A 17045-nucleotide genomic window follows, 5' to 3' on the forward strand; every position below is an offset into this window, starting at 1 on the left:
GAACGGTATGCTTTTTAAGGGGAAGATGAATCGAAACCAAACTTCAAACTTTCAAGAGCACAAATCTTCATCTCTTATTATTTTTTCTTCGTTTAGGAATCTTTAACTAAGATAAACTCAAGGCGGTGGTCACTCTACAAACTTCAGTCAGGCACAGCTGTGCCTTCAGAGTGCCAAAGTGTGTCAAGCGCGCCGAACGTGCTATAATAGTAGTATGCTATAAAAATTCAATAAACGGATATTACGGAAATCGTACTCAGGAAGCATTGAGATATGTAACTTTTTCTTGTTTGTCTACCGTTCTTAAAAATTGAGATGCTCTGAGTTTCCATCAATACTTCGGAAGTGCTTCTCAGGGAACGAGGGTACATATTCCGAGATACGTTTTACTTTAACGCAGGGGAATACGGAGTGTTAACGGTTGTACAGAATGCACAGACATTACCCTTGGTCTCAGACCCTGTTTTCTTCGGAACTACTGTAAATTATTGCATAATTTAGGCCAATATTAGAAGCATAAAACGAGCTCACCAATTGATGATGCACCTTAGATAGGGAAGCTCCAAATCACTTCAATTTCATCACCAGCATGACTCTTATGGGCAAAATGAATAATGAGTAAACTTGCTTGGGCTTTACGAAGCACTGCCCAGCAAGACGCGCGAAAAAAAAAACAAAACTGCGTGGAAACGAAAACAAATCTTCTTTGGCGACGCAACAACGAACCGTAGGGTAACTGGGGGTAAAACGCGCCCTCTAAGGAAGGAAGCGTTTTTAGCTATGAAGAACATTATTATAAGCCATTTTTTATTCATTATCTAGTTAGGTTCAAGCTCTCGCTGCAACCAGACGTGTTTACAATCTTACTCCGTATCGGTTTTTTTTCGTCTCGCTTCTAGTCTCCCACTGCGGTGCGGAGAACGTTTTCTAGCGTCAGATTTTCTGGCGACAGCAAGTATTGTGCTATCCAACGCGTTAGCAACTATGACCGCCGTGCGTGCCCGCGAGAATACCTTCAAGGTAGACTTGTCGAACTTCCCCAAGCGTCCTTCTTTCGAAGAAATCCATGGTTTCATTCATGAGACAATTGGTCTCACCGTGGACCAAGTGCTGCGCCTGCAGATGAACCACGCACAAAATTGTGCGCATGTCAAGTGCCGTGACCTGAAGACAGCTCAGGATGTGGTTGACCGCCACAACAATCGACACGAGTTCGAAGTCAACAAAACCAAAATCAAAGTTCGCTTGGCAATGGATGATGGAGGCGTGGAAGTAAAAATCCACGACTTGTCCGAAAACGTTCGGAATGAGGACATTACGTCATACCTGACACAATTTGGAGACGTAGTTTCAATCAAGGAACATTTTTGGGGAGAAAATTTCGCCTTCAAAGGCGTGTCATCCGGAGTTCGAGTGGCCAAAGTCATCCTGCGACGTCACATCAAATCGTTTGTGACCATTTGTGGCGAAGAGACCCTGATTTCTTACCGGAATCAGCCTCAATGGTGCAAGCATTGTACGAACCCATCACATCCAGGGATGACATGTGTCGAGAACAAAAAGTTTCTCGGACAAAAGATCGACCTCAACAACAGGCTGAAAGCAGCGCAAAACAAGTCGAGCTACGCCAGCGTGCTAAACCAGCCGGCAAGTGTGGCCTCGCTTATGCCTGAGTTTGTTGGTACCAATCTAAACCAACTGAACGAAGCCGCTCGCTCATCTCGAACGCAGACAGTAGCTGATGAAGCTGCTGCGTCCTCCAGCGCAAACGTCTCCACACCCTCCAAATACCAAGAACGAATGGATGAGAACGAAGGAATGGTAAACACCGTCGAATCCGTTTCTACTGCTGCTGTTGCTGTTGTTGCTGATGCTACCTCTGCCCCTGATGTCACTGCTGTTGCTGCTGCTGCTGTTGCTGTTCCTGTTGCTGCTGATGGCTCACCGGTGGATCAATCCACCCAACACGATGCGCAGACTCGCCCTGATGCCAACGTTACTGCGCCCTGTTATGTGAGTGCGTTTAAGATCCCCACAAATCCCATCCCATCCAATCCCACTTCCATGGTGATTTCCGAAAGCGAGAGTAACGAATCGTCCACCGAAAGTGGACCATTCACAAAGGTCAAACGTGCAAGGGGGCGTCCGAAAAAGCAAAAATTGGACGTCACTTTACCCATGTATGTCGATTCTGTCTAAAATACTAACGATGTTCTAAAAATTGTCCGATGTTCCTGAACTAAATACTAATCATATGCACCTTAATCCCATCCCAATTATTAACCTCGAGTCAGCCGCGAGTATGTTCGGCTCCCCGTCTTGTAACACGATATTATGAACCACCCTATCCGAAGCTACAATATTGGTTCGATCAATATCAACGCTAGGGGGGTCCGTAGCCTTGAGGTAACGCTTTCGCTTCATAAGCGGAAGGTCATGGATTCAATTCCCAGCCCCTCCAAAAAAATAACCCATCCAGCCACCAGAAGACGCCGCACGGAGGACCGTGCTTAGGGGAACACATCCATCCTCCGTCAGTATCAGATGGTGACTGAGACAAACTGACCCACTTCGCAGGCAGCTAGCCTCAAACGACTCAGGAACACGGCAAAACGAACCACCGCAAGAGCAATTGACTATGGCTTATGGAAATCGATTGGACCAACAGCAGAGCACTCTCCTACCTGCTCGGTGTGAGAGCAAAAGAGCAGAAGAGAGTGAAAGCAGATGTAAATATAGATTAGCTAAAAATAGAACTGTATCGGTAAGAAAGATACAGGTAAACTGATTCCGGCACACACACGGAGTGCCTTTAAAAAAAAAAAAAAAAAAAAAAAAAAAAAAATAAAAAAAAATATATATATATATATATATATATACATATATATATATATATATATATATATATATATATATATATATATATATATATATATATATATATATATATATATATATATATATATATATATATATATATATATATATATATATATATATATATATATATCAACGCTGTCTCCAACCAAAACAAAATTGCTTCTCTCCGCTCATTCGTTCGTTTGGTGGATTTAGACATTATTCTTCTACAAGAGGTTGAATCTGCAAACATGTGTATGGTTATAACGTTATCACCAATATAGACGAAAATAAAAGAGGTACCGCGATCGCTCTAAAAGCCCATATACCCTACTCCAATGTACAGAGAAGTCTGAATAGCCGTATCTTAACAGTTAAGCTTTCAGATTCCGTTACAATCTGCAATGTTTATGCGCATTCTGGAACCCAGAACTTTTCTGCTCGAGAAAATTTATTTAGAGAACAACTACCCTTTTATCTGCAAAATTCTGCTGAATATATAATACTAGGTGGTGACTTTAACTGCGTGATTGCTGCCAAAGATGCCACAGGTACAAGTAATTTTAGCAGGTCTCTTAAGCAATTAGTAGATAATATGCATCTTTCTGATACGTGGGACTGTCTCCATGGTAGCTCTATTGATTATAGTTTTATTCGCCTAAACTCTGCCTCTCGTTTAGATCGAATATACGTTTCAAGGTCGCTTGTTCCGCATCTCCGCACTTCCGAATTGTTTGTTACGTCCTTTTCAGATCATAAGGCGTACAAGATTCGTTGCTGTCTTCCAAATCTGGGTAAACCACACGGGAGAGGTTATTGGTCCATCCGTGCGCATGTTCTCAATGAGGAAAATTTGGATGAGTTTCGACAAAAATGGAATCGTTGGTTGCGTGAACGCCGAAACTATAACAGTTGGATGTCGTGGTGGATTGAATGTGCAAAGCCAAAAATTCGTAGTTTTTTCAGATGGAAAACTAATGAATCGTTCCGCGAGTTTCATGCGATAAACGAACTGTTGTATCGTCGACTACGAGATGCGTATAGTGAACTGTATCATAATCCGAATGGAATGACAAAAGTCAACGAAATTAAAGCAAAAATGTTAAATGTTCAAAGTCGGTTTTCCAAAGCATATGAACGTTTGAATGATCGATTTGTATGCGGTGAAAAAGTTTCTGTGTTTCAAATAGCTGAACGTTATCGGAAGAAAACTGTGATCAGTTCTATTCATCATCATGAACACCTCACAGATGTTTCTGAAATAGAAAATCATGTGTATGAGTTCTTTAAAGATCTGTATTCTGCAGAAGAACTCAATAATGGTGAACATTTTCCAACCAATCGAGTGATCCCTCCAGATTCTAATTCAAATACTGTCATGATGAACGAAATCACAACCGCGGAAATTTTTTTCGCAATCAAAGAAAGTACTTCTCGAAAATCTCCCGGGAACGATGGGATTCCCAAAGAGTTTTTCTTGAAGGCTTTTGATATTATTCATCCCCAACTCAACCTGATCATGAACGAAGCTTTGAGAGGAAACATTCCTGAGCAATTTGTTGAGGGAGTTATCGTTTTGTGTAAAAAAAAATCAAGCGACAATACGATGAAAGGACACAGGCCAATAAGTCTCTTGAACTATGATTACAAGCTACTATCAAGAATACTTGAACAGCGTCTAGAAAACGTTATGATTGAGAATAATCTTCTAACGCCTAGTCAAAAATGTTCAAATTCTGAACGCAATATTTTTGAAGCAATTCATTCGATCAAAGATCGTATTGCAGAGCTTAATTGCCGCCGTGTCTCCGGAAAATTGATTTCGTTTGACCTTGATCATGCTTTCGATCGAGTTAGTAAAGATTTTCTTCTGGTTGTGATGCGGAACTTTCGTTTGAACCCCAATTTCATAGAACTCTTAGGGAAGATTATGTCCGCATCAAGCTCTCGCTTGCTCATCAATGGAAATGTAACTCCCAAGTTCCCAATCCAACGCTCCGTCCGGCAAGGAGACCCTTTAAGTATGCATCTTTTTGTCCTTTACCTCCATCCCCTCCTAGTTAAGTTACGCACCATTTGCAATCGTCCGCTAGATTTGATAGTAGCTTATGCTGACGACATATCGATCGTGATAACTGACATGCGCAAATTGGACCTCATTAAGCAAGCTTTCCTGGACTTCGGCCGGTGTTCAGGGTCGCTCCTGAATTTCGACAAATCTTTTGCTGTTAACATCGGGACCCAACATAACAATGACGCTGTTTGGCCACGAGTGTGTGAATCCATCAAGATACTAGGGGTAACATTCTTCAACTCGCAAAAGCAAACAATTGATTTCAACTGGGGCGAAGTCATAAGAAATACGTCTCGGTTGATGTGGCTGTTCAAGCCAAGGAATCTCACCTTAAAGCAGAAGGTTGTTGTGCTTAATACTTTCGTCACATCAAAGCTATGGTTCCTAGCATCTGTGTTCAGCATTCCGAATCAAGCCATAACACGTATTACTTCACACATAGGAAACTTCATTTGGGAACGATACTCTTTCAGGATTCCTATTGAACAGCTCACCCGCCTATTGAACAGCTCACGAGGTTTCTCAAAGATCAGCAACACACACCGTTCGCTAGATCCTTCAATTACTGCCTTCAAAATCCACCAAATGTAGCTGCGATCCCTGCTCTCTATCCTTGTTTAAAGAGCATCGCCAAGGAACTTCCTTACGTGCCTGGACAGCTTAGAGAAAATCCTTCGACATCTGCTCTGCACAACTATTACCGTGAGAAATTAAGGAGGCCAAAAGTGGTTGAGGAATATACAAGAGCAAACTGGAAGAGAATTTGGATAAATATTCGTACAAAAGGACTTACATCTCTGGAACAATCTACGTATTACCTACCGTAAAACGGGGTAACTTTGATAATGCGGGTAACTTTGATAGTGCGTAACCCATCGCATACTAAATGAAATATCATAATTTCTGTTAATCAGTTAAGCAAAACTTATGCAAAACTAAAGAATTTTAGTATGACACTTCATGTAAGAGCAGTTTTCATCTTAATCAAGATTATTTTAGGCTTTTTATACGAATTCAAAAAATTTACACAATTTTAGCATTTTCAAAACGCTTACAAACAATCTGTTCTACGATCACTATTTGATGTAGTTTTGAATAGTTGGCCACTAATCTTTGATAGCCTAGTTATCATAGAACTTGAATACGGTCTCAAATATCTTAGCGAAAAGCATATTCACAAACTGGGACCATTTTTGTAATCTAAGTCAGAAATTTCCATATAACGTTAAACGCCTAGAGGTATGCAATGCCCTACAAATGTTCGTTATTCATTCAATTTTGTTCGAATCATACTCCATTATCAAAGTTACCCCAAAACAGAAAACCAACTTTCGTTTATATGAAAAATTATATATCCATTCAAAATGAATGTTTTGCCAATTTATCGACTGAAATCGATAGCTAGGATGCCAGTACTTGTTTTAAAAATATAAATTGCAAATCTTTGAAACAGCATGCAAAAATATTCAAGTTTTCTTCGAAAAAACTATCAAAGTTACCCCGTTTTACGGTACTAGTGAATGGGAAGATTCCTCATGCTGAACTTCTATACAGACAAAACCGTGCACAAAGTCCTATGTGTTCGATGTGTCCAAACAACGTAGAAGACATAGAACATAAATTCACTACTTGCCTTCGAACGAATGCCTTGTGGAACTATCTTCAGCCACGGTTGGAAGCAACCCTAGGTAGGAGGATAGGATTCAACGATCTCCGGTTACCAGAGCTGGAAAACGTAGCCAGCAGCAGGAAATATCGGGTGCTGAAACTATTTATTTGTTACATAAATTTTGTTTTAGATGCCAACAACGATCTCTCTTTTCATGCGTTAGAATTTGTTTTAAATTGTTTTTAAATGTAAAATGTGTATGCGTCTAGTTAAATAAAGTTCCAATAAATGTGTTAAAAAAAAATTCATTATCTCATAGACAAACATGTTTTCTATCAAATAGTACAAACAGCCATCCATTTTCTTTTTTCTGGAGTTAATAAATCAATTTTTATAAAATGCTTGCTTATCTGTATTTTTATTTTTTGCGGAGTAAAACGCGCCACCTGATCTCGGCGTTAGTCGTTCGCGCGCACGCATGCGCAATCATGCGTGCTATATACGTTGCATACATAAGGGCGTTTGATCAGATGTTATTGTTCGATTATGGTATACATGCTGATTCGAAAAATGTGCATTTGTAAGGTTCAAATTGGCACGTAACTATAACTTGGCATTACGTTTGCTGGAATTTGAATTCAAACGGCTGTTTTGGTGTTATGAAATAGGTGTGGCCGTTTTGCCCCACGAGTTGATTAAAGTTTAAGTCCTCTGATACGCTTTTTAAGGACAAATTCGACACTTTTTTCGCATGGAATACGAACTTTGGGAGTGCACAAGTCGATTCTCGGGAATAGTTTCAAAAGTTTTGTTATTTATCGGCCTGAAAAATGGCCTAGAAAATAGCACAAAATTACAACGAAAACAGCGAAAATCGTTTTTTCGAGTTTTTCACGATTTTTGCCAGGAAAAAACTTAAAAATATAGGGAGCCGGATCCAATTCTTGGCACTTTTGATTCATTTGGGCAGGGGGGTTTTCTAAAAGCTACAAAGCTCATATTTGGCCACAAGATGTGTCTTACTGAAGTGCCTCTTTCTGCAAAGTTTCAGAAAATTCGGCCGAGAAAAACCCCCCATGCCAAAGTGAATCATCGAAGTGCCCAAGTGGTTCTGCACCCTATATAGAGAAGCATTTTAATACATTTTGCATTAACTCGGGTGAAAAACAGCGTCCCAAAGCACGTTGTTCGTTCAAAACAAGGGTGGCGCGTTTTACCCCAACGGCGCATTTTACACCCAGTTCCCCTACTGCTTGTGTTTCACGAAGCACTTCGTAATGCTCAATTATTCGTTCGCGATAATAATCGATCAACGTAGGCAAGCATAATCACAGCATCGTGAGAAGATCGAACCCGATTTGCAATAAAATATGGGCAATCACTACGCGAACTATTTACGAAACACGGTCAAATAAGGTAGACAGAGATAAATGTAGCATTTGAGTTCAAAAGATGTTTTCTTTAACAAACCAACGATTTCTTATCATTTTACAAAACGCAATATTTAATAACGAAATCTTGTCATAATATTTAAAACAATCGATAGTGAAGAACTTGATGAACGGAACTACTATTTAATAATAAAAAAACACCCCGACGCGTCAGGCGAATAAACCTTAAATGCTTATATCAAGGTGTTGTTTTAGAATACCTTTAATGTAATATTGTTTCAAATTATGTTTCACTCAAGATCTTCACGCTACTGATGAACTTTTTGGTAAAAATCATGATTTCAACATGAAAACCATTCAAATACTTGAGCATGTCTTGTCCATAAATCCGGACAACTGATGCAAACGATGTTTTTAAATCCGGACACTTATGAATCAAGATCCGGACATCTGTGTAATAGCATATAATATTCGTTTAATTTTAATGAACATCGTATCAATACACATTAAAATATAGATATTTAAAAAGCTTGATGTCTGCGTTTGCCCTATAATGTTAAAAACAATACCACGTTTGTATTATTAGTGGTTTGATTACCTGAGCCGAGGAGCGTGTGGCTTGAACTGCAGTCGGTGCGGCTCAAACAGTTATTATGAAAGTTAACACTATTTATTTCACATCGAGTTAAATTTTGAATACTCACAAAGCTTCAAATAGCTATTTTTCAAGTTTTCTCTTATTTTTTCTTGCACAAAACTCACTTACACTAATTAAACCAGGGTCTTTTAGAAGATGTCCGGATCTTAAAACACTGGCTCGTAATCCCGGACAGTCTCTAGAAGCACCGATAAATATGTATTTCTAACTTATTCACACACAAAGGAGTCACCAAACTTTTGAAATATCTTTTCTTAAACACTTATGGTTAAAACTTGTCATAAAATATAGTTCACAAACTGTTCTTTCAATCAAACGATGTTCGCGCGGTCATCGATCGTAAAAACTTGAGTTGGAGTCAGACCGCGGCGAAATGACGTTCAACACGAACAAATTATTTGTTTTTTTTTTTTTTTTTATTATTTATTTGACGTTGGTTACTAGATAAAAAATAAATGTAAAGTAATAAGCACTGTTAACAATTAACGGAGTGAATAAAAACCAAACACATTGCCATTTAATGTAACTCTAATTGACTAATATAACCAGAGTGTCCGGATATTGGTACCGTCCGGATTCTGAAGTTTTGAAGTTTGTTGGGACTATCATACAGTCAAACCTTTATAAGCCGATATATGAAGGGACTATCGACTAAAGGAAACATCGAGTAATGGAACCGAAATGCCTTGGAAAGCTGTTTGAGAGGACCATCACAGGAACCAAGGAATTTTGTTTTTAGTATATGGTCCCAAGAACCTATATCGAGTCATGGATACTCGACTCATGGAGGTTTCTTTGTAGTAACCAAGGTTTTCTTTCTTAGTATGGTTCCTTGTATCGATATCAAGTAGAACATCGACTCATGGATGTTTGACTGTACCTATTTCTGAACCGGAAAAAACCTTAATAAATCCTGTATTTATCGTCCAATTTGCTTATACTCCTTTTTAAGCCGAGTGGTTAGAGTCTGTGGCTTCAAATCAAAGTCATGCTGAAGGTGTCTGGGTTCGATTCCAGGGCGGTCCAGGATCTTTTTGTAATGGAAATTTCCTTGACTTCCCTGGGCAAACACGGGTAGAAATCATAATCGAAAAACAAGATTATGACTCATGATATCATGATTTAAGAGTGTTTTCACCTTATGAAAATACCCCATGATTTGGACTCATGATATCATGAGACAGATTGCCGTAACGCAACAAACGCGTTATGTTTTTGTTGTGGATTGCTCAGAATCATGAATTACATGCCTAAAATCATGAGTCGCGCAACCATTTATGATCGATATATTAACAATTTTATTGAAAAAAAAATTAGAGCTAGAGCGAGATTCGAATCAAGACCTTCTGAATGATAATCCCGTACCATACCACACTACCATTTAAACATGTTGAATTGTAGGTGATCGAAACGAATGAAATTATGCAATGCACCCCGATTAGTGTTGCCAGTCTGGATGTTACGCTTATGAGGAATCATGATTATGATTCCAGGAATCATGATTTGTGGTTCTGATGTTATGAACTAACCAAATTATGAATTTCATGAATTGATAATCATGATTTGGGAATCAGATTTTTTTTCCGTGTAGAGAGTATCATCGAACCTGCCACACGATATACGAACGCGAAAATTGCAACTTTGGCAAAGAATGCTCTCAGGTAATAACTTTTAGAATAATAACAAGAAGAAAATATTTCTCCTCAACTAGTGAACTATTTGTAAAATTTTAATAGGCAGGATGATGGTTCATATTTTTTCATGAATGAGTAGTTCACATTCTACATGGACGTTCGACTACGTACGAAACGTACTCACTGCATATCATCCTAACCGAGAAACAATCTAACTCTGCTCCCGCGCATCGCAGTAGGCTTGGTGGTTGCTCATCGTCTGTTATTTTCATTCGCCTACTTCGATCATCGATCCCGCGACTGAACTTTTCTCCTGGTCCATTATGTGTAGACAGCATGTTTAGAACGGCACACGACTCGCGCTCGCCAGAAACCCCTTTCTTCCTCTGTTCCTTCCTTTTATATGTTGGTGTAGTTCCGATGCAACGCAGTGAACGATGTTTTTATGTTTGGTGTTTCTGTTTTTGTTTCCCATTTTTTACCTTCAATGCCGCTAGAGATAGGAAGACAAACTATGCTTTTGTTTGTTGATCTTTCTCTATCCATTGGCTTCCTAAGGACTGTATCGGAAATAAGTTGGAAACATTGGATTGGTCTCCAGGCTATATAAATCTTTCTGTTTTGGGTTTTGTAACAAATCTTCACAATTATATTAAATTCAAGATAGCTTCTCATAAAGTTGTGCTTCACCCTCTGAAAACGAGATTTATCCAAAACGTTGTTTTTGGAAGAAATGTCCGTAGAACTCACTGGATTTGAACCGTATGACTTTCTTATTTCATCCTAACTTGACGCCAATGAGCTGTATGGCACTTCAAATATTAATAGGACATTTGGATTTATATATTTTTAGATCTAAGGCAGAAAAAACCTCAAGTATGACTGGCGGTCCTCAGGAAAAACGTCTCTGAAAAATGTAAATTTTCATAGCTTAGTAAGAACCAATCATTTCAAATTTGTTTTGGATTATATTTTGTGTTATCATATAGTATTGAAAGATATATTGAGATTAATTTTTTCATATTGATTTCAATATGAGTTCATATTGCCATATTTTCTTGTACGGATTATTTACGAATACCCTGTAGATAAATATTTTTTTTATTAAATATACTATATTCATGTGATAAGAAACAAGTTTTTGAATATGTGAGAATAATTTAGTAGATGTTTTTTGAATCTCTTAAAACAATGCTATCATTATTTTTTTTTTGAAGTGCGCACATATCAGCTGACACATATGGTTTCAAATACAATGGCTCTTCAATGAAAACAAGCACCACACAATATTGTTTATGTAGAAGATGCACACAACTAAGAATCATCTAATTGATGATGATGATGATTATTTAGCCACCATCAGCGCAAGGATTACCTATGGCTGCAGAATCATATCGGGATGGAATGATCTACCTGATGGTTTGTTGTAGCAGGGCTAATTAATATCTTTGAAGACCTTTGGAAGACAACACTTAGGCTGTTTTCTCATGACAAAAGGCTGGCGACCCCACGCACTTTCATCCAGTCAACAGTTCAATTAACTCCCTTATGCTACCCCTCCCCAATACCCAATATATAGTAATATATCATATTAGAGTGGTTCAAAAAATCGTTTTTGCTCCACACCGCTCATTCGATTCTAGATCAAATCCTGAGTGTCCTCCCAAAATTTGAGCTCATTTGGATGAAAACTGAGACTGCACAAGCCCTTGAAAGTTTATATGGGAATTACTATGAGAAAAGCAACCAATTCGTTCAATCGATCATAGTGTTTGCCCATGTGCTCTTGGAGATTGGAACTACGTTGATACTGTGAGATACAATAATCAGCTACAACTTTGCTGAAGACCGTTTTTACATCGGACGTCCCAGTAATTAGTTATTGATTTTTGAAAGAGTTGTAAAACTTTGGCTATATTTATTGGGCTGCTCTGCAGGCATCACTGGATATATGCCGTAAAACATAGTAGCCATGATTTGCGCGTGCTATCTTTCGCGCCAGGTGCAGCAATGTTGCCTGTTCAGAAGTTAAATGAGCACTGCTGAAGAATTTGTGACTGGATATAAATCAATAACTAATTACTGAGGCGTCCGATTTGAAAACGGTCTTCGGCAAAGTTGTAGCTGATGAATGTATCTCACAGTATCAACGTAGTTCCAATCTCCAAGAGCACATGGGCAAACACTATGATCGATTGAACGAATTGGTTGCTTTTCTCATAGTAATTCCCATATAAACTTTCAAGGGCTTGTGCAGTCTCAGTTTTCATCCAAATGAGCTCAAATTTTGGGAGGACACTCAGAATTTGATCTAGAATCGAATGAGCGGTGTGGAGCAAAAACGATTTTTTGAACCACTCTAATATCATATATAGTGTTATTAAAGTATCTTGTAGTTCAAAATTGTAAAAACTGCTTCAACCAGCTCCCAAATTCCCACGGTAGACTAACAAGAACCCATTTTCCAGTTAACAAGTTTAATTATGATCATCTAATTGTGAATAAAATTCACTAAACTTTTCCTGGACAATAAAATATGTTTCCAACTTATTTTCGATACAGTCCTTAGCTTTGTTTCATACCGTAAGATCCCGAAATGTGGTGGGTGAAACCATATGTAAATTCGGGTTTCAAGGTATGACACCACCCGTGTGGTATTCAATTCGACCGATACAGGAAGTTTCTACGGAAATCCTATAAATTATGTATTGGATCTGTTCGGAAGAAGAGAAAAAAGAGCAATGACAAGGTTAAAGGGTTGAATTATAGTTCAATTATTTCAAGACGCAAGAACAGGCATGCTGTGACGATGGATGCCAGATTTACGCCAGCGCAATAATTGTATCGTCAATAAGAAATTATAATAACTTTCAAAGTTGAGCGAAATTGCTTGGCACATAATTTGCATAACAGGCATCCACCGAAGTAACCAAACTTCTGCCATCAGTGAATCTGTGCGAAGGTTTCTTTTCCCGTATCCACCACAATCCTGCCATTGACAGGGTTGACCAAACATTATCATCATCACGACAGAGATAGCTATGCTTGTCCTTTGTTCGATCACTGTACGTTTTTCAAATTACAACATAATTATAGCGTGTGGTTGTTTTTTGGAATGTGCAATTTTTCTTCCCGTGAAAGCATTTTGCATAATTGATGCGCTTTTTTTTCAATGTTATACGACCCTTTCACTGCAATTTAAAAATTATAATTTGCATCCCAAATATCTTTAATCAAAGTAACCCGAGTAACGGAATAATCAGTCATGGCCACCGTGATTGTTCGGAATGTTTGCTCTGTTGAATGGGTTATTGTCGATTCAATATAAAATATTTGTTTAACAATTTATCAATCGGTCCCTTTCCGTTGTGGAATCAGGAATCAAATTCAAATAAATCGGGTTTCACCATGTTTGTGGAATTTCAAGGGCCATTGAACGGTACAGACCTGATGAATGATAAATGCTTCAGTGCAAATCACAGATTGTTCGATGCACACACACACGAATGGTGACATTTGTCACGCACTTGTAAAATGCTTTTTAATTCGTTTTATCGATTTCCGTCTGCGTAAACGTACGGTTGTTCGAGGTTGATGTAATCGATGGCAACCTTCAAAAACCGTTTCCAATACGAAGCAGTACCGTTTTTACTTGGCAAAACGATACTGGTAAACAATTTTCCAAAAATAACTAGGTACCATGTGGAAGAGACAAAAAATTAATAAATACAATAAATTACACCGGTAACTCATCTGGCTTGAAGCAAAACATATAAAACGATTCGTCTGCCGATGATCAAGTATCACTCGCTTCAAGTCATTTCATCGGCTTAGTTCGATCCAATAATCCACTTACGGTAACCCCTAACATGAAGGTAAGCGACCTACAAATCTCTCCAATCGCACGTTTATCGACTTATCAACTGTGTACATTGTTCCTCATCCACAGGCATTCGTAGTGTTGTCCATGGCCCTGGCCATCGCATCCAGTGCAGCAGTTGACGATTCCGCCAAGAAGGAAAAGCGTGGACTTTGGAAACTGGGATACGGTCACGATAACCTGAACCTGGATCACCACTACAACAATCACCACCTGGATTTCGACCACCACAAGGAAGTCAAGCACATTTCGACCACCATCACCAAGAACGTCCCGGTTCCGTACCCAGTTGAGGTCGAAAAGCATGTCCCCGTGGAAGTGAAGGTCCCCTACCCGGTCCATGTCGAGAAGAAGGTTCCAGTCTACGTCGAAAAGCAAGTGCCGGTGGTCGTTGAGAAGAAGGTCCCATATCACGTCGATCGCCCAGTTCCCTACCCAGTCGAGGTCAAGGTCCCAGTCGTCCACAAGGAATACGTCGAAGTGCCCAAGCCGTACGCAGTTCATGTTGAGAAGCCCGTTCCAGTGGTTGTGCAGAAGCCGGTGTATGTCGAGAAGCATGTCCCGGTGACCGTGCACGTCAAGGAGCACCACCACAAGAACAAGCACTGGGGACTGTTCTAAGCGATTAGTGATCCGTTGAATGTTTTGAGATTGATTGATTGAAATGGATGAATAAATGAGTTTGCAGAAAAATTGGTTTATTTCTATGTAATATTCTTTCTAATCCTGACATTTACCCGAGTTCAATAATATCTTAGGGTGCTATAAACGCTTGTACAGTTTTTAACACCGAGTTTTCTTCAAGCTTGATAATACTCTTCAACATCCTCAGAGTTTGACTACAAACTCGAGAGGAGTGTGCTCCCTTTGGCTCTTAGAGAAGGAACACAAAAATACTAAGCAGAGAGGTAACGGAAAATAAGCGATGTAGCAGAACACACGGTAGACACAACAAGGTAGGCTATTCCCACGTGTAAACAACGATTTTCCATCAAAACATGTGTCGTCATTCCTATCGTCAAGCATGAGGCCTTGAGGATAGTAAAGGAGAGCAGGCCTTGCTTTCTTTTGCACTCGTTCGAGTTTGCGATAGGAATGACGTCACTGCCAAATGTCATTTTTCGGAATATAATACCTTGCTTATTTTTACCGTGGCAGAACATGCTGCAAAGAACACAACAGATCAAAGTTCCATAAAAAAGAGTGCAATCACAATTCGGCGAGGCTTTTTTGTTCGGGCAGGTTACTCAATTCTTTTGAAGTTTTAGTAGAGATGAGCATAGCAACGAGAGAGCAAGAGTACCAAAAAAAATCCTCGCATTTTCTTGCACTCTCACTCGAATAGTTTGAAGATCTGTGTAGGAAATTTTATGTTCAAATTTTATTTCTCAGAAAAACGTCAAAATCGCCTCATTTTTTCATCTCTAAGGTGTTGCTGTCAAACCTGGAGTTTTTAGCCAATAGATCAATTCTTGCTTTCCATGCAAATTCTTGTTTGCCGATCAGCACCATGCCGCTTTTATTCTTATTTTTGTGTCGATAATTCGTCATAGTGTAGTACAACTTTGGCAACTGGACTATCGGAATATATAAAAAATCTTATCAAAGACGAAATAACCACCTCCATGTTCCTTGCACATGCCCAAAATGTTATAGCATTTTATTTTAGGTTAAATAGCAATATCTAGAATGCCGTGACAAGTGTACTGCGATACGTCAAACTTGAGTGCCTTAAGTAGTACCAAGGACCAACTGCAGTAATAGAACCTCTGGTTGGATCAGGTCCCCATAATGAACCCGACAACTACGTCTACATTCGTCTCTGGTATTGTGGAAATCAGAAGAAGTACACACTTAACTTAGAATGCCAAATCTCGGCAAAAGTCGGCAAACTAATTTTCTGGGATCTCATGAAATAAAAGCCGAGTATCAGTTAATCGTGCTTCGTTGCTAAGAAACCTGATGCTGAATCAATCTCGGTTAAAATTAGAAAACCGAGATTCACGCAGCCGAGCTCGTAAGAAATCTATGTATGTAGGTTTGAATTGATTACTATTATTATTATAAGCTTTATTTACGAGACTTTCAGCCCACGACAGGCTTGAATTTCATAAATTCAAAAACTAGAAAAAGATAGGTTTTCCATGAACATTGAAACACCTCGAAGGAAAACCACATTTCATTTCTCATACGTATAACCTTTTTATTTCTTAACGACAAGTCTTCTGGTTTGAAGTCTCTTCAATATTGAGCCACAGAGCCACTTGAGGTTAAAAATGTATTTGTAACCGAGTGATTCCAAGCAACAGCACCAAAATTTGGTAAATTTTTTAATTCATTTTTTTCTATTGAGCTGAAACTTTGCACAGTTTTTCAGTTCCATCTAAATCGTCATTTTCCGATATCAAATCTTCAAGTTGAGTCACGACTAACTTTTCAAAAGGGTGTATGTGAAAATGGTTCAAAAATATTCAAAAAGCTGCACAGCAAAAACGGTTCGTTCGATTGTTAGACAACTAAATAAAGATTCCAAAAAAAATACACACAGTAAAAAAAAATTTTTTTGCATTAAAAAACATAATTTTTGACACAAAAACTCAAATATCTCAAAACCAAATATCTCAATCTCAAATTTTTTGAGGGAAAACGGTCCATTATATTAGCTATCTACCATAAAAATTTGGTGATGGTAAACCAATAAACAAAAAAGTTATGACATTTCAAAAATGTCACAATTTTCAAATTTAATAGAAAAAAAATTTTTTTTCGGTGTAAATTATTACGGGAACCGCAGTTTGTTGCTGATTTTATTGTTAAGGGCCTTGCGTGAATTAAACAAGTCGTTTTCATGTATTCATTAGTATTATGTATATTATATGTATAAATATTATGTATTTGTATAAATATTATATGTATATGTATATATGTATAAATTAAAAT

General features: G+C 38.5%; 2 protein-coding genes across 5 annotated transcripts in view; both read left to right on the forward strand.

The window, feature by feature from the left end:
* The window catches only part of LOC5564933 (protein sickie), a 653305-nt gene that overhangs the window by 91354 nt on the left and 544906 nt on the right, over positions 1 to 17045 (forward strand). The window lies entirely within an intron of this gene.
* On the forward strand, positions 13970 to 14792 carry LOC110677178 (mantle protein-like). Its single transcript, XM_021848054.1, has 2 exons — positions 13970 to 14100; positions 14175 to 14792. The coding sequence occupies exons 1-2, from the start codon at positions 14095 to 14097 to the stop codon at positions 14724 to 14726; spliced, it is 558 nt and encodes a 185-aa protein (XP_021703746.1). The 5' UTR covers positions 13970 to 14094; the 3' UTR covers positions 14727 to 14792.

Source organism: Aedes aegypti, chromosome 2 (genome assembly GCF_002204515.2).
Source record: "Aedes aegypti strain LVP_AGWG chromosome 2, AaegL5.0 Primary Assembly, whole genome shotgun sequence".
NCBI lineage: Eukaryota > Metazoa > Arthropoda > Insecta > Diptera > Culicidae > Aedes > Aedes aegypti.